This window comes from Balaenoptera musculus, chromosome 6 (genome assembly GCF_009873245.2).
Source record: "Balaenoptera musculus isolate JJ_BM4_2016_0621 chromosome 6, mBalMus1.pri.v3, whole genome shotgun sequence".
Taxonomy (NCBI): Eukaryota; Metazoa; Chordata; class Mammalia; order Artiodactyla; family Balaenopteridae; genus Balaenoptera; species Balaenoptera musculus.
In genome coordinates, this window is record NC_045790.1 from 40,832,928 (window position 1) to 40,858,971 (window position 26,044).

Genomic DNA, 26,044 nt, shown 5'->3' on the forward strand with positions numbered 1-26,044 from the left:
ACTAGCTGGATAGCTCTGTTTGGACCATGCTGTGTATCAGAAACGGTTGGCTTCCCAGACATGGAACCTGTATGGTCACACAGGACCTGCCCTCAGAAGTGCCCCATGCTTGGTTTAATATTTGCTGTCGCCATCTTGAAATTCTTTATAATTTTTGAAAAAGGGCCTCCGCAAATTATGTAGCCAGTTCTGATCAGAGAGTGTCATCAGGAAACAGAGAATTGTCAGTGCATAAACCAAAGGGTACAAACTCATGGCCCCTGGGCCCTATTGAATATTTTTGGCCCACAGAGTGGGGTTTTTTTTTTAATATAAATAAACTTTTTATTTAGAAGAGTTTTATATTTGCAGAAAAATTGCAAAGATAAGACAGAGAGTTCCACATATAACTCATCCAGTTTCCCATGTTGGGAACATCTTATGTTACATTTATAAGACATTTGTCACAAATGAGGAACTAACATCGGTACATTTTCATTAACTAAACTCCACACAGTATTCAGATTTTAGAAGTTTTTCCTTAATGCCCTTTTCCTGTTCCTGGATTCCATCCAGGATACCACATTACATTTAGTTGTCAGGTCTCCTTACACTCTTCTGAGCTGACGTTTTCTCAAACTTTACTTGTTTTTGACGACTTCCACAATTTAAAGGAGTGCTGGTAAATGTTTTGTAGAATGTCCCTGAATTTGGGTTTGTCTAATATTTTTCTCATGGTTCCATTCGGGTTACGGGTTTTGGGTCAGAAGTCCACAGAGCCGAAGTGACATCTTCCTCACATCATATCAAAGGTATATGCCAAGAACATGACTAATCAGTGATGGCATTGACCTTAGTTACCTGGCCAACGTTGTGTCTGCCAGGTTTCTCCATTTTAAAGTTACTCTTCCCACCTCCCTTTCCAACTGCACTCTTTGGAAGCAAGTCACCTGGCATACCCCACAGTCAAGGCTATGGAAAGGAGTTCCACTTTCTTCAGGGGAAAGTAACTACGTACATTATTTGGAATTCTGCTGCAGTTTGTCTGTTCCCACTTATTTATTCAATCATTTATTTCTATCAGTCTAGACTCGTGGGTATTTATTTTATACTTTCGGTTATAATCTAATACTACTCCATTTATTTTCTTGCTTAAATTCCAGCTTCGGCCTTGCAGGAGCTCTTTCAGGTTGCCTCCAGGGTCCCTTGGACACACCTCCGTTGTTGTGTTTTTATCGAGGATTCCCTTTCTTTCTTTTTTTTTTTTTTAATTAATTTATTTTATTTATTATTTATTTTTGGCTGCGTTGGGTCTTCATTGCTCCACGCGGGCTTTCTCTAGTTGCGGTGAGCGGGAGCTACTCTTCGTTGCGGTGCGTGGGCTTCAGTAGTTGTGGCTCGCGGGCTCCAGAGCGCAGGCTCAGTAGCTGTGGCACGTGGGCTTAGTTGCTCTGCGGCATGTGGGATCTTCCCGGACCAGGACTCGAACTCGTGTGCCCTGCATTGGCAGACGGATTCTTAACCACTGCGCCACCAGGGAAGTCCGAGGACTCCCTTTCTTTCTGGAGCTACAAAGTGTTCTATTTCCTGCCCCAGCCCTAGAATCAGCTATTTCTCCAAGGAGCCCTGATTCCCCTTTTTGAAGAATGGTATTAGACACTAAGATTTGGATGTTGCAGGTGCTCATTGCTACCAAGGTATTTTTTAATTTTTAAAATTTTAAAATTAAAAAAAAATTAATGTAAATTAAAAATGTAATGTAATGTAAATTTTTTTAATTTTTTAAAGTAAAATTTAAAAATTAAGCTGTCGTAGAGAGTCAACTTTTCCAGGCTGAGTTAACTATGTAAAAATAAATTACATTAAAAATAAATTGTTTTTTAAAAAATTTTAATGTTTTTGAACTACCAACATTTAACTATGAAGAGATTTCACATTAGAATCTAGACTTCCGATTCTCTTGAAAGACCAGAAGTTCTGGCAATCCTGGACCCATATTCCTGCTCAACACAGCTAAGGCTGAGACAATTTTTCTTTCCTGCATAAAGCACTCTCCAAGTTGTCACAGTCTGTGCCATTCCCTATTGTATTACAGCCAGCCTACTTGACGCTTTTATGTCCCTTTCTGACCCTTGAAGGCATTTGAATAATTGATTTCTGGTTAAGACCATATTCAAGTAAGTACTTTACAGATATACAGTTTAGTCCATGAATTTAGCTCTACTTTGACCCAGTGATCAGATTTTAAAGCTACATTTCTGGTTTCATCCCTAACCCACCATCTTACCTTCATTGGGTCTTACGTGCAAATGCAATGACTCACCAATTTTTCTCAGTCCCTGCCAGAACCCTTCCAGCTCAGATGGAAAGAGTCATCTGCATCCACTTGCATCCCCTTCAGCCTCATGCAGGGTGGGTCTTTGCATGCAGAGTCTGCTCTGAACTTCTTTGGCAAGTTTTCCTTTCTTAGACCCTTTCTGTCTGGAGAAGATCCCCCAACAGTTACACCCCTGCCTCAGATCAATTCCTTCCTGTTCCCTGTTGGCTCTGCAAAGCACCCCTCAAGTTGGGATCCAATCATTGTTCTTTCTGGATCCACGTTTCTCAAAAGAATGATTTACTTTGGCTATCTTTTCCCTCTCCCCTGCCTTCCCCAATCATGTATCCCAGGATTATTTGTTTCTCAATCCATCCTGGCTTATTTCAAACTTTAGTAACTCTGGAAAATGACCTACCTGATAGTTTTCTATTTATATGAAAATAGGTGCTTTGATATAAATATAAAATACAATTTGAGGAGGTGTCTTTCCCAGTATGGGTGAAAACTTAATACGAAGATGCATCTGAGATCTGGTAGGTGTGAAGAGTTAAATGGGTATTAATTTTCACTGCAGCCTTATGGCCTTGGACTTGACAAGGTTAAAGGTGGGCCAATAGCAGTTCCCTGGGGGATCTTTCCATAGCACAATGGTTTTCAGACTGTGACTCAAGGGCCATTGCCTGGGGACAGGAGAAGAAAGGGAACCCAAGCAGGCGAAGCTCTTCACCATCCCCACATTATATGGTCATTTGTTCACTTATTCACTCCACAAATACTTATTGAGAACCCCCGTATTCTGGTACGCGTTCGATGCCAGGGATATAACTGTGAACTGGAAAGTGACGTTCCTCGACGCTTCAAAATTTTTATTCTAATGGAGACCAAAAAAAAAAAAAAAATGACAAAACAATGGTAAGTGTGATCATGGGAGAAGTACAGGGTATTATGCTACACCTAACTAGACTAGGGGTGAGGTGGGCAAGGAGGACAACCCAGAGGAAGTGATAACTTAGTTGAGGCTCGAATAACAAATGGGAGTTAGCCACACAAAAAGGGGAAGCTGAAGAAGAGAGTTTCCAGCTACCAACTCTACAATATGCGGCAACGCCCAGAAGTGAGCTAATGGATCTTAGCTCTGGAGGGCTGGGGTATTATATGCAAGTTGGGAGGATCCAGAGGTAATAATGGAGATATGCACACATATGAAACCAGAGAGGGTCTTGCCTGCTGTGTTAAATAGCTCTGATATTACCTCAAAGCAGTAGGAAGCTGCTTTAGAGTTTTGCGCAGAAAGAAGACATCCTAGTTAGAGCTGCATTTCAGGAAGATCCTCCATGTGCCTGGTAGATATTGAAGAAATCCAAGAGTAAAGGAAGGAAGCGCCACTAAGGGAGAGCCACAGCCAACCAGGCAGGAGGTGATGGTGGCTTGAGCTAGGGAAGTGGCAGTGGGGCTGGAGAGAAGTTTATAGATTAGAAACTATTTGGACAAGACTTGGTATTTTGTGTGTGTGTGTGTGTGTATTTTTTGTGTGTATATTTCTGTATTTTAAAAAAATTTAACTCTAGTTGATTTACAATACTGTGTTAGTTTCAGGTGTACAGCTTCAGATTCTTTTCCATTAAAGGTTATTAGAAGATATTGAATATAGCTCCCTGTGCTATATTCAATATAAATAAATAAATCCTTGTTGTAAATCCTTGTTGTTTGTCTATTATGTATATAGTGGTGTGTATCTGTTAATCCCATACTCCTAATTTATCCCTCCCCCGCTTTCCCCTTTAGTAACCGTAAGTTTATTTCCTATGTCTGAGTCTATTTCTGTTTTGTAAGTAAGTTGATTTGTATTATTTTTTAGATTCCACATATAAGTGATGTCATATGATATTTGTCTTTGTCTGACTTACTTCACTTAGGATGATAATCTCTAGGTCCATCCACGTTGCTGCGAATGGCATTATTTCATTCTTTTTTATGGCTGAGTAATATTCCATTGTGTATATGTATGTGTATATACACATACATATATACATATACACCACATCTCAGACAAGACTGGGTTTTCATTGCCCTGCACATAATGGAAGAAAGATTCTGCTGATGAATAAAGAAAAGTTTTATTTGTGAAAATACTCACAACAGATCATCCACGACCAGGAGGCTGAGTCATTTGCAAATTCTGACTGGGGCTCATGATCAAAGTACTGGTGCTTCTGTCTGACTTTCCAGTTCTAATGAGGTTCATTAGCACCGTGTTCTCAGCTCACTCTATCTCATTTGGGCCATTTGATTTTCAGCAAACTCGGCAGGTCTGAACTAGCTAGAGTTCACCTTTAATGGCTTTTATTGCCAATCCATAGTGAAGGAATGCCTTTCTCAGGTCTTCTCGGGTCTCTCTTGATGTACTTCCACCTCCACGCCAGGACAGAGCGAGGGAAGGCAGCCAGCCAACCTGGAGATGGGGATGCGGGTAAGAAGGAGCTTCCAGCAGCAGAGAAGTGGCGCTGGGGACAGAGAGGGGCAGGTGACAGGCAGGCTCCTTTGGCTGGCTGAAACAGCACTTCCTCCGCCCCGCAAATGGCACGTCTGAGAGAATTAACAATCTGTTTAGAACGTATCATCGCTTGCTATTCTGTATTCCCTTCTTTTGGTCCAACCAGTGTGATAATGGGTCCGAGGGTAATTCGGGGTTGGGGCGAGGGGCAGCTGGGACCGGGCAGAGGGAGCTGGGGAAGAGAGTAGTAACCAGTTTATTTCTAACCATTTGCAGCTGTCAGCTTGTTTGGGGACTTTTTTTTTTTTTTTTTCAGGCAGAGGAACAAAGTCTTGCTACACAGGATTGTTTTCCTTGGCATGGTGTACAGACACTTTCTTGAGGAATGCACTGAGATAACACAAAACATCTGCTTAGAAGAATCGGTCCTCCAAAGCTGAATTTTCATCAGCAAGAGTGTGAGGCTTCTTTAGATAAATATATATATACGTTTTGCAGGAGGCAGGAGAATGTGGATGGAATGGGCAAGAGAACAAACTATCAGGAGAGGATTTTTAAGAAATAGGTCTATGTTGTTAAGGTTTCTTTTCTTTCTTTCTTTTATTTTCTTCATTGTGATCCAGTTGTGTTTTGTTTTGCAAGTATTCTGGAAATGGTATGTTCTCAGCTACGCTGCCAGAGGAGGCCTGTTTTCTTTTCCCACGTGTGTGGGATGTTGTTTTTATTCATGAGCTATTGAGAATGAGTGGTTTTTATGACTTGTAGAGGGATTTTCACATGCACACTCCTGGTACTGACCTCCAAAGACCAAAAGGACAGCACAGCTGCTCTCAGACAGGAGTGACAGTACGAAGGAGAAAGATGGGCCTTTCTGGTTGTTGTTACTGACATGCCATTGGGGTCCCCAAGGGATTAGATTAGCCAAGGCGTTAGGCTTCATCTCGTGTCACGTGGAAGCTCCTCGGACAGTTCACATGGTGTTTCCCTATATGACCTTGGGTCCAAATCTGCTTTCCAGGAAGAGTTTGTCCTTTAGAGAAAAGGCAGCTCCATCTGTGCCGTTTCGTTTGCCCTCCCCCACCCTGGACTCTGGTGAGGAAGCGCCACCTTTTAGACCAGTAATAACATCAGCGGCCTTTTGCCGAATGCCTCTGAGAGCCTGCTGGCCCTGGGCTCTGTGTTTAATCCTCCCAATCTCACCAAATACCAGGTATAATTATCCTCATTCCTCAGATAAGGAAACCGAGCCTTTTAGAAGTTAGCAAACTCACTCCCGGGCAAGTAGCACGGACGTTGCACAGCTAGAATCTGAAACCAGTGATTGACACCAGAGCCAGTCGCTTAACCAGTGTCTTCAGCCACGAATGACACATGCCTTTGGGGAAGTAAGAGCCAATATGCCCTTGTCCACCTTCGTCTTTTAACAAGTTTGGCTTCTCCAGTTCTGCCAATTGGATTGGCGAGAGATGAAACGAGCCGTAAGAATCCCATCCAGTTTCCTGGCAGAGTGGAAAGAGCATAGGCTCTGGAATCAGACAGACTTGAATTCAGACCCCTTTTCATCACAAACTAGCTCTAAACTCCGGGCCGGTCAGTCCCTGCACCTTTCTGAGCTTTGATTTTGGTGTACGTCCGCTCTGGGCACTCAGCATCCTTCTGGGAGGAGCGTGGATGCACTCCCTGCCCCCAGGGAGCGTACAGTCTGGAGGGGGTGGCAGACCTGAGCCAGTACCCACACACATCAGTGTGCGAGTACCGCCTGGGATCTGTGCTCAGGAGAGTTACAGGAGCATGTGCCAGGCAACCTGAGTCTGGGGATGATGGGAGGCTTTCAGCTGAGCTCTACAGAAGGAAGAGGCATTAGCTAGGTGAACGACGGGCTGGAACGTCTGCCAGCTGCTTGTGGAACCTGGGGTGTTCTGGGGCCAGTTCTCTGGTGTCCCTGTAGACAGCCTCTGAGCCCTTACTCTCCAGAGCTCCACAGCCCAGGTTCAACCCAGTGCCGTCAGAGACCAGGTTCTCAGCCCTAAGCATCTGGCTTTCTCTCCAGAAGAAAAGAGAGAAAAACCATGAAAACAAGAATGCGTAGCAGCTAGCTTGGAAACTGCCGCCTGGGTCTTGTTTGACTTTGGGACCTCCATCTCCCATCTGTGGCCCTGTCATAGCATCTCCGCATTCTCTGAGGGACTCTCTCCTTTTGCAGCTTCCATAAAAGGGTAAAAGAAAAAAACACAAGCCATTTAGACAACTTCTTGGGTTTTTTCCAGAGGTGCCTGAAAAGGAAGGATTGAATGGGACATTTGGGGGCTAAGTGAAAGGGAGGGGAGGGGAGGGGATGAGGAAGAAAGAAAATGGATTGAAGCTCAGAAATTACTGGAATTTTTATTCAGTTCTGTTTGGGAGAAAGGATAGTTACTGAGTCAGAGATGAAAGGCAAATCCGCATGGGGCCCCAGAGAAATTATTATTATATTCCATGCTTGATTTAGCTCTCGCACTCAATGTGGCTTGGAGATCAGAAAGTTTGTGGTTAGACACATTCATAAACTCAGCAGGGCTCTGTCAGACGCTGGTTCCCGGCCGAGTACCAGGTCCTCACCAGCAGCAGAAACAGAGCCCTGAAGCTGCCTGGTCAGGCCTTCAAGAGGGGCTCCAAGCCCCGCAGGCTCACTGCACCCTCCGCCTTCACCCCAACTCTCTGGCTGGCCTCCTCCTTGGCCCGATCACTTAGCAAACTCTAGTCTTGCTTTGAGTCTAATTGTGGAGCAAATTCCTGCTGGAACCACATGTGAGTGATTGGTTTGGGATTCTGACCTCTGCCCAGGCATCTTGCCTGGGCTCATTCCGGAATCTGAGTTCAGCCTGGTCCCGTTTTAGGCTCACGGATCCCATTTGCAGAGACCAAGCCACACGGCCTGCCCCGAGCCATCCAGATCTATCCTTGAGCACCTAGATGTCTATCACCTCTCTGTGAAGCTCATCTGAACACATCTTCTCATTTCGAGCCAGCTTCTTGGAGTCTGAAATTTCCCAGCTTGAATCTGAGAGTCAGGGGCTGTGGCTCAGGGTAGGGTAGAGGAAGGGGAGGCTCTGAGATCAATCGTGCTTGCAAATCATTTAGAGACCTTCTGTTCAAAGGTTGTTTTCTATAGGGATTTCCCTGGCGGTCCAGTGGTTAAGACTCCGCGCTTCCATGGAGGGGGCATGGGTTCGATCCCTAGTCTGGCAAGTTCTGCATGCTGCATGGCATGGCCAAAAAAAAAAAAAAAAAAAAAAAAAAGCCTCTCTAACCTATTCCAAAGGTTATTTTCTATATGATCAATACATATCTGTCTGAGATTATTGTCGGACGGTTTGTCTGGGTTATTATAAGACTAGTCAAAGTTTAACTCCAAATCCTTCAGATATGCAATCTATTTCAGTTATGACTGCTGGTTAATATTGTCTGGCATTAACTTTCTAATTGAGTACAGTGACTGAAAATTAACTATCACCCCCCCCCCCGAAAAACTATATTGAAAGGTAAAGAAGGGAGGTTTTAATGATAAAAAAAGGAGTTTCAGATTCTTTCTTCCCACCCCCTAGGCTAGATGAAAATGTTCTTCATCTCAGAGCTCTCCTCCATAGAAGAGCATTGTGTAGCCTTCCATGCCAGAACCATATCAAGACTCTGACAAAAAGCTATCATTTCTGCTGTAGGCTTTTTTCCTCCCCCAAGTAGGCGATGATGGATTCACATCTTGACTAAATAAGATCACTGCTCTCTTATGATTCAACTTTGAATGATGAGTGTTCCCTACCTAGCCCTGTGCCAGGTGCTTTTAAAGATAGAATCAAAGTATAAAACAGTCCCTTTGTTCAGGGAACTTAACAGTAATACAAGACATAAATATGAGAAATTTGTAGAAAATAATGCAAAGCCAAATATCATCCAGGGCTTAATTGAGTACCTACCACTCTAAATTCTTTGCAAGTTCAGGATTGATGGATTAATACCAAGACTGTCCTCCTGAAAATAAATATGCAGGAGGAATTTAATCCCAAAGTATGTTACAAAGAACATTTGGTCCATGAGATACTAAAACTAACAGTGCACGAGAGTGCTTCCTATCTGCAAAGTATTAGCAAAGCCTTTTACGTGTGTGTATTTAATCCTCACAACAACCCCCTGAGCTACAGATAACATAAATATCCCTGTTTCTTTCGAGTTGGGGAAACTGCAGCTTAGAGATACTAAGCCGTTCGCATATGGTTACCTTGTTAATAGGTAGTAGAGCCAGAAACGAAACCTGGGGAGTCTGATTACAGACTCTTTTAAACCAATAGCTATTACGGGAAAAAGGAGGTACCAGAGTTAAATAGGACTTTTGGCTACAGGAATTCTCAGATCCTTTACTATGCTTAGGTATATTGCAAACATTTATAAAAGCAGCATTTTGACAAGTATACTTGACCTCGTGATCCTCTTTTTTTAGCCAAGGATCTCCCAGAATTAGTCATTTTTAACACAGACCTTGGGAAGTACAAAAGTGGAGGGTCCCCAGTATCATATGTATTCAAAGAAGCAGAAGGGACAAAAGGACGGGGTTGGATACAGTCCTGAGCTGGGTCATTGGTGCCCCGTGGAACACATAGGCTGCCCTCTGGCCAGAGCCTTGCATGTTCTCCTCAGGTTCAGGCTGCCATGATAACAAGTCCAGTGTCCATTTGAGATGGTTCATTAGCCTTTCGTTCTTCCTACTGTTAGCCTGCATTTATCGAAAACAAACAAACATTTTTTTGAGCTTCTTCTGCAAGCCAGGTACTGAGCTCAGTGGAGGTCAAAAAATGGTCATCTTAACAGTGAGGTTCTCTGTGCCATGGAGCTGTAACTGCAGGACGCCAAAGAAAGGGCCTGAGTTGTCAGAGCCAAATCTCTACTCTACATCCTTTTATCTGTGGGGACAGGCAAACACTTTAGCTGAACTAAGCCACAGTTACATTAAAAAAAAAAAAATTACTGAAATAATAATATCACTACTCAGGATTTCACTGGGAATAAATGACATCACACATACACATATCAGGCCTCTCTCAGGGTTCATTTTTCTGTGGCTATTTAATGGAGATTAGATACTTCCTACCGGTACCATGAAGACAAGAAACCCTCAGATAATTTAATTTTCATGAACTGGTCCCTCTGGAGCCTGTCAGGGAAAGGAGTAGATCAGCACTGAGTCTTACCCTGTCTTGCTGCCGTGAGGCCAGTTACACAGGATGAGAGTTCCAGGGTCCACCAAAGTGGTGGACATCCAGAGGGGTGATCTCTTCCACTTCCCACCTTCTGACGGTTTATTTAAAGTTTTCACGCACACACACAAATCCGAACACTTAGAATGCAGAAGAGAAAGGGAGAAAAGGGCTAAGATAGTATACAAACTGTAGAATTGGACCCTGAACCATCAATAATATTGAATGAATTTCCCAAATGCCACACAGCTTTCTTATTCTTAACCCCACACTCTGTGAGCTGGGATTTTATCTCTGGCTTAGCAGAGAACCCACCAGGGTTCTTAGGCTCCCTACGAATCCAGCCTAGGACTTCTCAGCTTCCCAAATTGGCCTGGGGGTGACTATGGTGCATGCTGAGCATGTCCTGACTTGAACCATTTGCAATGTTCACTTTTGAAGAATGAATTACATGTAAGGAAGGGGATGGTGGAAGAGTCAGGGCCAACTTAGCAGCCAGAGCCAAGAGATCTGAGGCTGGGCTCCTTCCTACCCAAGGAGTTCAAGTGGGAAATAACAAAAGTAGGACTTCATCTCAAAGTTCCCACCAAGTGCCATGCACATTACAGATACTATTATAAAAACCCTAGAAAGTAAATGTTTTTCTCCATTTTGTAATGAAGTAGAGTGATGAAGTCACTTGCCTATACAGCTAGTAAGTTACAGGGCTAGGATTTTAATCTAGGTCTTCTAGACTCTAAAACCAGCTCTTCTCTATACTGTGAAGATCATTCCCAGCCATAGCCCAAATGCGAGAGGCAAGAGCAAACCAAGTTCAAGGCCAAAGGCAAGGCCAGAGACCAGGTGTGGAATGGAGGGCAGAGCCAAGAGCTCAAAGCTGATCAGACGTAGAGACTTGGGGGGTGTGGGGGGATGCAGATTGGGGACACTCTAGAGGGACCCAACAAGTGCCATGAACATCCTTGGTGTGTCCAAGATCTTGCGTTACCTTCAGTCAGTGTGTGGGGTGTGGGCACCGGCTTTAAAGGTCAAGCAGACGAACTGGCACAGCTGAAACCCCCCATCCCTGTGTCCCCTAGCAGCTGGTGACGTGAAAGGTGAGCGCCCCTGGGGGGATTCAGGCCACCCAGGAAGGAAGGGCTTGGGAGCTGGAAGTGTGTGCAGAGTCCCAGAGCAACATCTCCAGATTTCAGGGTAGTGGGTACTCATGGGCTTTGGAGTTAGACAATCCTGGGTCCAAACCCCTCCACTATTTGTCAGCTGCGTGACCCGGGGAAGCTACTTAATTTTCTGAGTCTGTTTCCTCATTTATGAGATGGAAACAATAATAGTACCTAGACTTGTTACGTGCTCAGTAAAGGTTGGCTTTACTCTTAGTCCCAGGTCCATGGTCTAAGGCACCAGCAGAGAAAACACATCTCTCCTTGGGGCCTCAGATTATTAGCTGACCTCTTAGTACCTCGGATCTGTGGCTCCCAAGGGTGTGGACTTTTTTCACCCTTCTCTCCTCACCCCTTTCCTTCTTTAAAATTATATTTCTGTGCCACCAAAGAGTAATCTTTAGATGCCTCGTTGCATTCAACAGTTAAGCTGTGCTTTTATCCTTGGCAGAGAGAGTCACACTCCAAACATAACCAGATCTGTTAGATTTTAGAATCAGGCTGACTTGGTCCAAATCCCAGCCCTGCCACTGTTTACCTAAGTGTCCTGGAGCAAGTTAATCTGTGTTTGGTGTTATTCATCTGTGATACAGGACTAGTAAAACCTACATCCCAGACAGGTTGCGAAAGTAACACATGCCAACCTCTGCTGTTGTCTCCGTATGGTTCCAGGACTCCCCTTCTGATGGGAACATAATCAACACTTGAATATGGATAATGGGGGATTCCATCACCTCTGGATCTCAGGCTTCTTTGAAGCCTCTAGACCTTCTCCCAGCCTGGCAGCAGTGGTTTTCACTGCCCCCCCCCCTTCAGCAGAGAAAACCACCCATCCGCTCTCGGTGGGGGGCTGCCCTCCACCTTTGGCCAGCTTTACATCACCCCACCCCCAAACCCCAGCATCTGTTGCCCAGACAGTCAGCTGCCAAGCTGTGCCCAAGTCTCTCCCTGGGTTCATTTGATATGTTGCCACTTTGTTTTGGAAGAAAAGCCAATATCAGTGCCGGACCCTGGGGAGGCAGATTCCTGCCTCTGCCAGCTGCCAGCTGTGTTCTGTCGCTCATCCTGCCCTCGGTGTTCCAGGTGATCCCGTTACAGAGTGTCTCTACCAGACAGCTGCCACTGGGACCCTGTGGAGGCACGGACGGCAAAACTCCAGGCTTCCTGGGGACCAGGGACATGCCCTGAGTGCAGCTCTGCAATTCTGCCGAAAGGCTGGTGGTCATGTCTGCCTTTTCCTGATAAGGGTAATTACTTGCCTTATAACAACAGCTAGATGTTCCAGATCTACAAAGCAGAGAGCGGGGCGGGGGAGGTGTCATTCCCTTTAGCAAGCGCTTACTCTGTCCTGGGCGCTGTACGAGGGTTTTAGTCATGCTGACACTCCTGGCCATGCAAAAAAGGCCTTGTTTTGACTCCTCCTTAACTGACAAAAAAAAAAAGTCACAAGGGGTGTCACTTCTAATCCTCAGGACAATTGGCAATTTTACCTGCATCCTACATATGGAGAAACTGTAGCTCAGAGAGGTTAAATAACTTGTCTGTGGTCCTATGGCTGGAAAAGGAGCAGAATAGGAATTCAAAGGCTATTTAACTTTGGAATCCATGACGTCACTACTTAAGAACAGTGTAAATGCCAAGAGTTTAAGCAGTGTCTGAGAGGCAGAAAGGAAGTGGGCTTGGGATTCTATTTGTTGCTCTGACCAAGCTGGGAATAGTGGTCATCAGACAGGAAATCTGGGTGATTCCTCTGCCCCCTCACCCAGTCTGTGTTATGAAAAACAACCCCCAACTCTTACCTTCCTCAAGGAGATGAGGTGACAATAAGTGTAATGCGAAGTTTCCATGAAGTTTTGTTGCATTTGCCCATCTCAGAAACAGTGTATCTCAGAAAAAGTTTGGATCAGAATTTGCAAACTGGTAGTCTGCAGGCCGAGCTATCCTGGGAAGATGTTTTGTTTTGACCTGCGGTATTTTTTTCTTTTTTAAATGTCAGGTTAATTGCTATCATTTTAAAACTAGAACTCCAGATAGTTCATATAGAACCCCAGATTTCTGAATCATCTTGCGAAACCAGATCTCGCAGCCCCGGGCCTCTCGCCATCTGACCACCACTGACTGAGTTGTGCAGCGGCTGCTTCCTTTGATGAGAAAGGGCTTTCTAATTTGCTGCAGTCCTCACCGCTCCCTATTACTCTGTGTCAAGGAGTGCCAGTCTCCCTGGATCATCGCCCTCCTTCTACCAGTTTTCTTATATTAGAGATAAGAGGAAAAGGAACTTTCTTGGGCTCTAAAAAGTGGGAAAAGTAAAAAAGCAAGAAGGGAGAGTGCCTGTTTCTATCTAAAAATAAATATTTCTGCGCGTTTATCTGCACCAAAAAAGATATAACCAAAGAAACACACCTGGCCCTCTTTGTTCATTTGTTTGGTCTTTTCGTGGTTGTTGGTGTTTGAATTTAACGCCGTTTTAGCCACTTTTTCAGACAATGTCCAATGCAGCTGCCCACACGGAGCCAGGCATCTGCAGGCTGGCCCAGAAGCCCGGGTCCAGGACTGCTCTCCAGCCTCACACGTGTGCTCGGGGCCTGCCAGAGCTTCCCCATCATGGCTTTGTTCCCTTTTTCCCTTTCTCTAGGTGTTCCCTTCCCAAAGAACTTCCTGCAGATCTGCAAGAAGATCCTATGCCGCCTCTTCCGGGTCTTCGTCCACGTCTACATCCACCACTTCGACCGGGTCATTGTGATGGGCGCGGAGGCCCACGTCAACACCTGCTACAAACACTTCTATTACTTCGTCACTGAGATGAACCTCATAGACCGCAAGGAGCTGGAGCCCTTGGTAAGTGTCACTGTGCAGTGGCGGCACCCAGGTCCCCCCAGGAGCTCAGCCACTTGTCACAGAACACTGCCTCGCCCGTGCAAACTGATGGCCAGCTCCTAACCAGAGGACTTCAGAGTTGAACAGGAGTTAGAGGTCAGCTAAAGGGCAGGAGATGCCAAGATGTGCGTGGCCATCAAACAGAGGTCTTACATTTCTCCCTGGGATTGCCATGGTTTGGGCCAGAGGAAGTAGCTTTAATTCTCAGCTCCAAAACCAGTCACCTATTCACTTAACCCCTTAAATGGGCATCTTTGAGCTCTATGTCATCTCTTACACTGTTTTCCAAAGAAGGTAAGAAACGTTTCTTCAGTCAGTGAATAAATATTCAGCACCTACTTGGTGGCACCTGCTAGATACACAAAGTCGAGTTAAACTATTTTTGAGTAGCTTTTACTCCAGAGATATAGAGAGAGGTGAGCCCAAGATGAGAATACAGTATCATGGGGACTTTGCTTTTCATACTGAATCTCCTGCAGTGCAGTTTTAATGGAATATATGAGAATCCAGAACACTTGGTTAAAAAAACTTTACTATTATTGTTTGAGTGGGGAGTCCTTTCATTTTCTTTATAGGCTGTCCTTACAGTAGGACTCAAATTGTGCTTTGGAAGTCAAGGGCCCCTAAAAGCCCTACATCTTTTGTGACATATATCATATTATGGTACCCTCATCACAGCTATCCCTAGCAACTCTATCTAGTACCGTCTTATCCAGTATAATCAGTGCTTTATTGTAAAATCATGCTTTTTTCCTGAAACAGTTAAAAGTGGCAGTTTTGCTAAATATAAGTGACAGAGCGACTAAATTTCATCCAACTCCATTTGAACAATGGCCTGAGCACAGGGGCCAGACCGGTCTTTTGCTAGCCTGTCTTCCTTTCTCTTGATGTACATGTTTTTAAATTATAGGTTTTTAAAATTATTTATGTATGGTAAGGCCAACAGATCAAGAGATGACTGCCAAAGCAGCTCTACTCCAATAAAAATGAATTAAAAAAAAAAAAAAGAGATGACTGCCATTGAAAAGATAGTTTGTTTTACTTACAGATCCCAAGAGAAGGGGGTATACCATGGCATGAGGACCACATGGGGAAGGACACAGACTGGTCAGGGAAAACACGGGCAGGAGCCTTTGTTGTGGTTTCCCTGGGAAGGAATGGGCGAGGCAGTGTAAGAAGGCTAAACATGGACTAATTTGAGTAATTTCAGCAGGTTCTGGGGCAGGGGGTCTGCCCCTAGCTGGTCACCTGGTGCTATGGTGATTAGGGCCAAGGGATTTTAGCCCTAAGAGTAAGAGGCCATAGCGGAGGTGGTTGGGGGAGTGGGCTCTGGATTGGTTGGTTTGTATTGATTGGTGAGTAAACAGCTCAAGGACGAGTTGTCTACTATCTCTAGAAATTGGTCAGCCCTGGAAGGGGCAATCCCTCCATTTTCAGCAAGGCCCCAGATATTAAAGAATCAAAACACAAAAACCAAAAGACATGTTTAATACAGTAGAGTGCCTGTATCTGGCAAAGAAGATGTTGGGGAATTTTATATATCACCTTCAGAGTTTCTCAACTTGAAATCTATAATTACGCTTTGAGAATACACGGCAAAAAAACACATTTTTTCTGTGTGTCACTCAAGAGTTGTGGAACAAAGCAAGACTCGCTGGGTACAAGTGAGATATATCATTGGCTAAAGCATTTATTTTCTTCATTTTCTTTCACAACCACTTTCTAGAAAGCTCTTGGCAAGAACTAAGTTGTCTCTGAATTCAGTTGGACGAGTAGTGTGGAAAGAAACTAAAACATATCATGGTGAGGTTTTGCTCATTTGTCTTATATAAAGGCTGTTGTGGGTAAACAGAAAAGGTTGTGCAAACAGCAAAAGGGAGTTAAAGGCCTGAAAGGAGTTGATAAAGCTAATTTCAGAAAATGTTAAGGACAGAGTGGATAGGGGCAGGTGAACAAAGATGGTGGAGAAAGCACTCTGATCTCCAGGAGAACATGGGTCCTGCTTCTGGGGAGTTTGGTTCAGTTGCTTTCAGTTGACATGTTCAGGTGGAGGGGAGACACCTTCCCTAAAGGTCCACTGGAAGGAAGAGGCTCTCCTCAGCACTCAAGTTTGGGTTTCTCTGAGTTAAAGGAGCAGGAACATCTGATGGAGAGAGCTGAATGTTAATTTCTTCTCTACGTACGGAAGCATGGAGGTCATTGTAGGACAAAGCCGAGTGTAAGTTAACAAGTAGAGAAAGCCTTCCTTTGCCATCAGAGCACTCTCAGTTACAGCGGACCCTTGAACAACATGGGTTTGAACTGCACAGGTCCACTTATACGCTATATACTGCATTTACTGCACCATCCAAGGTTGGTTGAACCTGTGGATGCAGACCCGTAGATACGGAGGAAACTCAGTCATGGAGGGCCCAACTATAAATTATACTCGGATTGTCAATGGCATGGAGGGTCGGGGCCCCTTACCCCCACGTTGTTCAAGGGTCAACTGTATTTTCTACAACTGAAGAAGGGCCCCAGGGGTTCTAACACCTGGCAGTGCCGGGAACTGACCTGAAGTCTGAGTCACAGAAAGGGCTGGAACAACCCAGTTATTCTATCAATAGATAAGAGCCTGTTTCAGGGGATGGGGAACAAACTATGCTTGGATTAACCAGGAATTATTAACAGTAGGTGTGAGCAAGAGGGGATATCATGTTTTTTCCCAGAAGCTTATAGTTCTTTAAATTTTGCTTGAAACAGCCTACCTTTATGTTTTGTTAATTTTAATTACAGGGAGATTAATTTCAATGCTAGTACATATTAATAACAAGTGCTTTTAATGCTTGACTGTCTGAAATTATGTATTCATTTTACACAAATCGAAACCTATAAAGTAACAGAAAAAGATATTGAGAATGTTTCTGAAGACAGTCATTATCTTAGCACAGTTCAATGTCCACTAAGAATATTGCACTGGTGGATTGTTATTACTGAAACGAGCACTTTCAACATTGAAAGTGCTGGAATACCTAACTTCCAAGTCTACTATTGCAATGCTGTAGTATTAAAATCAGTCATATTATATCAAATCAATACATATGTATTTGATTTGCATATATCAAGTACCCTATATATGCAAGGCAAGTTACTCAGATGCTCTAATTGTATGAGAAAGATAAGCTTTTGAGAACTGACGAATGCAGTCTAAAAAAATATAAAATAATGACTGTCACTCATCTTTGGTCCTTGAAGGATGATGGAGAAGTCAGGCATTTGGCTTCCTGTTCTAGTACCTTCTTTAGAATCTAATGCAGCTAGGGGCCAGAAGGGCAGCACTTGTCAGGCCAGTTTCCTTTTGAGCATCAACAGCTCCAGAGTCGCCACACCTCCAGTGGGACATTCCCGATGTCATGCCTTGGGATTCCACAGTGTAGGATGCAGAAGCCCCACCTCACGTTTCTCTCCGCCATGTTCCCGCCACGCACAGCCGTGCTCCTCAACCTGCCCTGTTACTTTTGTCTGATGTTGGCTGAGTGCCCAACACACTGGTTGTGTTGAGGGTACAGCACCCCACAAGGGCAGGAGACACAAGGCTCAGACTCTCTGGGTTCGAACCCTGGACCCTTCATTCACTAACTCGCGATTTCGAGCAAGGTTTTTCAAAGCCTCATTTTACTCATTTGTAGAATAGGTATACTAATAGAATTGTAAAAACTAAATGGGTTAGTCACACGATAGGTGCTTAAGAAATGTGGGCTGTTAAATGAGATAACGAATGGACAGTGGCTGTCCTATAGTAAGCAGAGGTACCCTAATTCTCCCTTCCCCAGCTCCCATGGCCTTTTGCCATCTTGGGGATCCCCTAGGTAGCCTTGTAGCAGATATAGTTCATTGTATTTGTACTAGTGTCTCCCACAGGATTGTCAACTCTTTGAGGGCCGGGAGTAAACGGGACATATGCTTGTATTGCCTATGTTGCCAAGTACCTAATAAATGCTTAGTGTGTTTTTGAATCCGGAAGAGTACTTTGAGGATGATCCCCATTCAAAGGGATTACACACTAGTCATTCCTTCTTTGGTGCCACCCTCATCTCAGAACGTGCCTGCAGACCTCCACTTATCCACAGTTGGAAATAAAGCTTCATGCTATCGGATTAGCAGTAGAGATTAAAAGCAAAATAAGGTGCAGAGCAGTAAAGGGACGCATCCTCAGCCTCAGGCCTGACAGAGAAAGCTGGGACCCTGGCTCCGTCAGTTCCCTGCTCCAGATTCCAACTACATCACCTAGGAGGATGTTGAATGCTCTCACATTGTCTGTGTGTCCTGGTGGGCCAGGTGTACAGTGACCAAACCTCCCAGATTTAGCACAGAAGAATCCCATGTCTTGGGAAAACTCTGCTCCTGGCGAACGGGGACAGTTGGTCACCCTATCAGGCCTCTGAGGGGGGATACAGCTTGGAATTCAGAAGCTGGGAAGAGGTCACCCTGGCAGCCCAGTGAGGAAGGCCAGCACGTCCATCTGTCCACAGGGTTTGCCTCATGGCTCCCGTTGGGACCTGCTGGTCAGCAGCAGCCTGGGAACCCAGAGAAATACATGATTTCATTTGGTCTCCAACAGGGAGGGGGAGGCTGGAGCATCAACAGACACAGACGTGACAAATGATCTATTTTTCATGTAAATGCAACAGCTGAAGATGACTTGAACTCGAGCAAGTTCACAGTTGGAGAAAATGAGCCCAAATGATAATTAGCAAATGGGCCAGGCCCTGATTGAATAAGCAGGCTGTTGTTGGCCCTGGACAGCCTGGGAGTCAGCTGACAGAATGGAGCTAATCAGGATTATCATTAGCAAGCACAGAGAGCAGCAGTATTTTGTTAGCCTTTCACTAAAAACAAAAGCAGATTCAGAGGGCTGTTAGCGATACAGAAGCTGGCGAATAAAGAGCAGATGAGGGAGGAGGAGGAGGAGAGAGGTTGGCGAGGCAGGGGAGGAAAGACAGGAGAGTCCTTGTTCACCCTAAGGCACCTGCTGACCCCTGGGTGACCTTAGTCCAGCAGTTTCACCTTCTCTCTCCAGGGATCCATTTCCTTATTTCTAACAATGAAAGTGATTATACCATCACCTAGCTTGTAGAGGTGCTGCCATGAAACCAAATGTTAGCACAGGGCTGTTCGGTTACCTTACAGCAGGGCACTTGGGCCACAGGAGCTTTTTAATTAAGTCAGTGTTTCTCCTTAGGGGTCCACACACCAGCTGCATCAGAATGTCCTGGAAGTGGTATTTTAAAATGTGCGTACCCGGGCCTCACCCTGGATACACCAAATCAGAATTATTGAGGTTAGTGCCTAGTACCAAGCACCCTCGGTCTGCATCTCAAACTTCAATGTGCATATGGACCACCTTGGCATCTCGCCAAACTGCAGCTTCTGATTCGGTACCCCTGATTGCAGCGCAATTCATTTTGCTCCCAGGTGATGTCAATGCTGCTGGTTCCCAGACCACTCTCTCATGGGCACGACTCTACATGACAATTACTCTCAAATTTGAAAATTACTATTGTTAGCACATCATCCCTTCTTCTTCTCTAGGATGGGGGGGTCAGCTCAGTGAGGTGGGAAAGTAAAGCAAAGAAGAAAAATCTACGGATCAGCACCGGCCAAGAGTATTCCTCAAAATGTCAGTCCCGAGTAATCAGTGAAAACAGTTTTTCTTTTCCTGATCAAATGAGTTTTCGAAATGCTACATCATCTCCACCCCTGAAGATTCACGATGGACAATCATAGATCAAAGGCCTTGCGAAGTCATCCAGTGAAGAAACTGGTTCGGTTTTGTGTAGCGCCCCCTGCCCCCCATTTAGCTGCGTTTGGCTGCTGAAATCTTTTTTCTTTTGTCATCACTTATTGACATCTTATGGAGATTGTGATCTGTGGAACAAAGCGGGGACAGTACTATTCAGCTCTGTGATGTGTTTCTGGATTTTGAGTTTTCCCTCCGTGCCTCCACCCCGGCCCCAGCCGTACACTCCCCACTGCTGCATGGGGTGAGGATGAAAGAAGCCTTGGAGAGGGAGATGCGAAGGAAGTGAGACTCCTCATACGGGAGGGCTTCACGGAAAGAAAAGTAACTGAGCCTCATTCATCTTCGCTCCTCAACCCTCCCACTTCCCTGACACCCCATCACTGAGTTTTTACCGTGTGCCTGGCATGCACACATTTTCAAGAAATAAAGGATAGCTCCATTTCTTGAGTTCCAGGTGTTCCCTTACATTCTTCACGTAAATTGTTTCCTCTGTTCCCCACACTTATTACCTTTACTTCAAACAGGTGTGGTGGGCAGTTTCTCAACCTCCCTCGTTATTCTCGTTACTGACATCTTATCACGCCCAAGCTTCCCCTCCTCCCCCAGTTTGTAGGCAGTGCCTGCTGGCTAATGATTGAGGTTCATGCACCAAATGATTTTAGGCTTTAGCACCAAAACCACTGCTTGAAAACTGGGTACTTTAGGGCCAGATGGAAGAACAACAGTTTGCAGACCAAAGACTTGGAAAGCCTTGTCTCATAAAGACCCAGCACAGCCCATCTAAGCCCAGGCATATGATGACCTTGCATTCCCGTATGAGGTGGCCAGGTCATGCCCACGCTTCCCTTGGAGACGCTTGGGTGAGTGCAGTAGCCAGGATTGGCCAGAGCAGGTCAGGACTGTGAAAAGAAGCAGAGCCTGTCACATGAGCCAGAGCTGCTCCCCCAAATAGCCAGCAATGAAGAGCCATTGTGGGGCTTTTGAAAGGATCTTTTCTTTTGAAACACCATCTGTGCAAAGGCCTCTGGGCTGCTTCTTGTCAGGCGGGTTCTTTCACTTCCAGCCAAATGGTTCCAACATGGACACAGGCATTGAAGAAGAAAGAGCTTCAGCCTGTGAGTCTGAAGCCTGGCAGTTTGGCCTTTACAAGGATGCTTCCACTATTATGCTACCACATTCATTGTCTGATGCTGAGCAAGGCATTTAATATCTCTGGACCTCAGTCTTCCATATATGAACGAGATCATATCAAGAGTCCCCCCAGCTTGACTTACTGAGACTATGATCTTTGACATGGTGTGTCAACAGCCTTATTGTCTTTGGTCCAAGGTGACTTTCCTTTTTGCTTAGTGAGGCCTTCATGAATTAAAGCCCACCATGCCAACAGAGTGGGTATACCTGGCACAGAGGGTCACTGGAGTTGAGTTTGCATTCGTGGGACTTTGTCAAATTAGGTGGTGTGTGTGTGTGTCTGTCTGTCTCCAGCATGGCATCAGCTGGGGGTGGTTGTTCAGGGCAACCGAAACGCCCAGAGCTGAGTGGGAGAGCCTGCCAGAGACCATTTTGGGAGCTTTGGCAGACATATTTTAAAGTGTCAATTTGAAAAATGGCAAAGGAATGTGGGATTATTTTCAATGAACTGCATTGTGCTGCGTTAGCGGGAATGGAGCAAAATCAGCTGCATGTCTTTGTGAGTTCCACTTATTCATCTTTTGCTGATGTCCAGTGAGCTTTTGCTTCTGGTTTGTACGATGGGAGATGGTTGGTTTTTATTTTTTGGTTTTGTTTTGTTTTTTAACCGGGTCAGGGGTGAGATGTGGTCTGCTTTATTTCAGGGCCTAAAATATAATCAATTAGAGTTGAATACGATGCCCATGGGAAAATCACAACACATAATATTAAGTAATAAAAACAAGATTCAAAACCGTATTGGAAAATCACTCTAATCATATGTCTGTCTATTAGTATGTCTACTAGAATCATCTAATCATAGATGAGAAAGGAAATATGGCAAAAAGAGTCAAGAGTAGTTCCCTCCTGGTGGAATTATGGGTGATACTTTTGTATATGTGTCTACTTGGACTTTTCAAGTTTTCTGTAACAAACATGCATCACTTTTATAATAATCAGAAAAATCAAACCTTATGCTTTAAAAGGCCTTACCAACAAAGACCAAAGCTAAACATGACAAGTGGCCTGTGTGCCCAGGACCAAGGGTTTTGAGTGAGCTCTTTCCTGTCTCTGGCCATGCCCTCTCCTCCCCCCTCTCAGAGCTGTGGTGACAGAGATGCTCAGAGGAACAAGGTGGTTGCAGGTGACAGAGGTGCTCAGAGGAGCAAGGTGGTCCGCAGGTGACAGAGATGCTCAGAGGAGCAAGGTGGTCCGCAGGTGACAGAGGTGCTCAGAGGAGCAAGGTGGTCCACAGGTGACAGAGATGCTCAGAGGAGCAAGGTGGTCCGCAGGTGACAGAGATGCTCAGCGGAGCAAGGTGGTCCGCAGGTGACAGAGATGCTCAGAGGAGCAAGGTGGTCCGCAGGTGACAGAGGTGCTCAGCGGAGCAAGGTGGTTGCAGGTGACAGAGATGCTCAGAGGAGCAAGGTGGTCCGCAGGTGACAGAGATGCTCAGTGGAGCAAGGTGGTTGCAGGTGACAGAGATGCTCAGAGGAGCAAGGTGGTCCGCAGGTGACAGAGATACTCAGAGGAACAGGCTAGCTTTGGTGCATCCCTTTTGTGAATGTAGTTGGAGGCGGATGTGCACAATCACATGGGCTAAATAATTAAGCTTTCCCTGGATATGGGGTGATCGCTCCTGGAGTGGGGAGTTCAGCATCTTTGTAAACACTGAGGTGATGTTATCTGTATAATAGGTACACTTTTTTCATTTTGAAGCCTCTGTTTTCAGTGGGCAGATCTAAAGCACATGACGAAGTCTGTGGATCACTCACATGGAACGCATCCAGCCCTGCAGGGACAGGCTTTGTCTGGGCACCTCACTGCAGAGGGTACCATGATCTTGACTGACGGTTTTGGTTGGAGTTTCTCCCATCCAGATTCCTTTACCTAACTAGATCTGAAGAGATTCTTGTTTTTTTTCTAACTTCAAGTTTCAAAAGAGAATAGGAAGGATTTATTGAAAAGAGATTAACCCATACCATAGAATGGTCTATATACAGTGTTTTTTTAAAAAAAAAATATTTATTTATTTATTTTTGGCTGCATTGGGTCTTTGTTGCTGCGCACAAGCTTTGTCTAGTTGCAGCGAGCAGGGGCTACGCTTCGTTGCAGTGTGCAGGATTCTCATTGTGGTGGCTTCTCTTGTTGCGGAGCACGGGCTCTAGGCACGCAGGCTTCAGTAGTTGCGGCACATGGGCTCAGTAGTTGTGGCTTACAGGCTGTAGAGCTCAGGGTCAGTAGTTGTGGCACACGGGCTTAGTTGCTCCGCGGCATGTGGGATTTTTGGACCAGGGCTTGAACCCGTGTCCCCTGCATTGGCAGGCAGATTCTTAACCACTGTGCCACCTGGGAAGTCCTATATATAATTTATTAAACTTAAGCGTAAGTGTATGTACAATAACTACAAATAATTTTTAGCTGAAACTATGGTGTGGGTCTAGAGTTAATTCCAATCCCTTCTTACTAAGGCACTAGCAAAACTAAAGACCAGAAGTGACTAAGGAAAATGTTTCTGTCCTGGTCTCAGTCAGGTTCTTGTTTTATCATTTTTCTTCTCAGAGAGGACCATTCTCTTCTCCTATCCCCAGGGACCAATGCTTCATCCTCGTTTACACCACCTGTATCTCTGGATTGGTCATTCCTTTGTATGGGGGTTGATATTCTAATCACAACAAATTCTCAGTGTTTAGCTGCTTGGTTTAAATTTTTAAAGTACAGAATCTTAAAATATTAGTATATTTCAATAACTCTTATTTTTTCTGTTTGCTATTACATGTAATAGCAAACAGAGCTATTACACGTAATTTGCTATTGCATACCTTTAATTCATACATGTCAGATTATCTTCTAGTTCGGCAGGTACCCAATACGGCAGCCTGAGAATACCTAGATTTGCCAGCTACACTCTGCCTTCTTTCTTTACCTTTGCTGAGTGGGAATGGTTTGTAGACTGCTTCTGATTTTGATTGGAAGTGAGACATTTCTAGACCATTCAATAAATATTTATTATCTGCTGACCATGTGCTAGAAATCGGGGACCCTACTTTTCAAGGAATTCATTGGAAGTCTTCCTCTTACCCTGTCATTATTTCAGCATCCTCCAAAGTATTTTTCCCGGAATCTACTAGTTCTAGGGGATGTCAAAGGTATTATGTGAAAAAGGGGTTCCATGGTCAAATGACTAGGGGAGACAGTGAGTTAATAAAGCTATTCCAGTTTCTTTAGTACCCTGTCATGCATCCTAATCCCCCAAGCAAGATATAGAACATACAGATATATTTGATCAGGGAGTTCTTTCTTTCCAGAGCATTTTGTGGGTCTAAGCCTTTGAAACACCCTTTGGGAAATACTAACTAAACAGTCTTAAACAATCTACGTTCCGTATTATAAAGGCAGCCCTCTTCTAGCTACTGAGGGTCTGTTAATAAGCATTTATTGAAAACCTACTATATGTCAGACGTGTGCTGAGTGTCAGTGTAAGATATATCTCCATTCTTCAAGAAGCTCATGGTTTTAAAGAATCCATGAAACCACATTAATTAGAGCTGCACTGTCCAATACAGTAGTCACCAGTTACCTGTGGCTATTTGCATTTAAATTAATTAAAATTAAATAAAAACTAAAATTAGTTTCTTAATCTTACTAGTCACATTTCAAGTGCTCAAAATCCACATATGTCTAGTGGGTATTGTATTGGTTAGTGAGCCTCTCCATCATCATGCAGTGTTCTGTCGGACACCACTGACTAAGAGGTTCTAGCCTCAAGTGTTACCTCCTACAATACTCTGTTAATACCCTGTCCCACCAATGGCTGCCAGATGTGTTCAGAATTGTCCCCCTGCTGCCTCAATGAGGCATTGCCATTTAGCTCTTTAAGCATCGATTATGGTTTGCTTCTCTTTGCTAGACCACTTCTCTCCCAGTTTACAGATGAAGAACAGATAAAACTCAAAACTGTATGCTCAATGTTTCTCCCTAGGTCTCATGTCAGAATCTCCATCTCAGGAGCTGCTCAGTTCCTCAGGAATGCTCATAAATTACAAATCAATTACAAATCGTAATTACACTTTACTGTGTCTGCATTTTTGGAAATTGCTGCAGAATGTCAGTCACAGCAGGAATTAATTTATCTTCGTGAGCATTTGAATAAACGTGTGAACAGTCAGTATGGCTTGATGCCCATATATAAGTCTGCCAAATTTTGTCTGCTATGTGTGGTCTAGACTAGTTCAAATTTCCCGGCAGACAAGAGTAGATTCTTTGTCAAATGAGTATTAGCTTGGGATTTGAATGCAGGAAGGTTTTACTTACTGAAATATAACAATATATCTTCTCTCACCACTCACCAGTTTTATCACAATAAAAGCATGAGGATAAGGTTATAGGCAGTCCTTATCCTAAGGACTTGTGTAGTCACTGTGTGGTCTTCAGGACACCTCTTACCATGAGATAATTTTGTGCATAAAGGTTAGCTATCCAAGCCACCAACAAGGCCAGTTAGGCCATAATGTCATACTAGAACACGGTACTAATCAGTATGAGTTTCATGAGGTTAGTGCTAGCAGATTCCTACTGCGTTGTGAATCTGAGTGTAACTGGACGAGTAATTTAGAATAAATGCATACAGGTAGATCTGGATGAAGAGAGAGATACAGATGACTTCAAAAGGGAGCTTCCTAGAGTTCCCTGAAAGAGCCATGTCCCTTCACCTCCAGGCTATAAGTACATGCCAGTCCCTCGGCCTCCGCATCTCCTAAGTCCTGCTCGTTCTGCAAGCCTCCTCTCCCTCAGAGACGATGTCCCTTCACTATTTACCACGTTAGGTCCCTGCCGGCTGCTCCCAGAGCTCCCTGACCCTAAAGAGGGCAACCACGATGGAAGCTACAGTATCTCTAAGGCTTAGTGTCAGAAGTGACAAACTACCCTTCCACCACTTGCCATTCATCAGAAGTGAGTCACTAAGTCCAGCCCACACTGAAAGGGGGAGAAAATTAAGTTTTCTCTCTCTTGAAAAGAGGAATATCTAAGAAT

At 44.6% G+C, this 26,044-nt stretch overlaps 1 protein-coding gene across 4 annotated transcripts in view; it reads left to right on the forward strand.

Moving 5' to 3' along the window:
* Nucleotides 1-26,044, forward strand: part of MOB3B (MOB kinase activator 3B) — a 241,175-nt gene that overhangs the window by 165,574 nt on the left and 49,557 nt on the right. For all 4 annotated transcript variants that reach the window (XM_036855706.1, XM_036855702.1, XM_036855704.1 and 1 more), the window contains exon 3: nucleotides 13,817-14,019. In XM_036855706.1, the coding sequence (XP_036711601.1) occupies nucleotides 13,817-14,019 (203 nt within the window). The remainder of the gene's footprint in view (nucleotides 1-13,816; nucleotides 14,020-26,044) is intronic.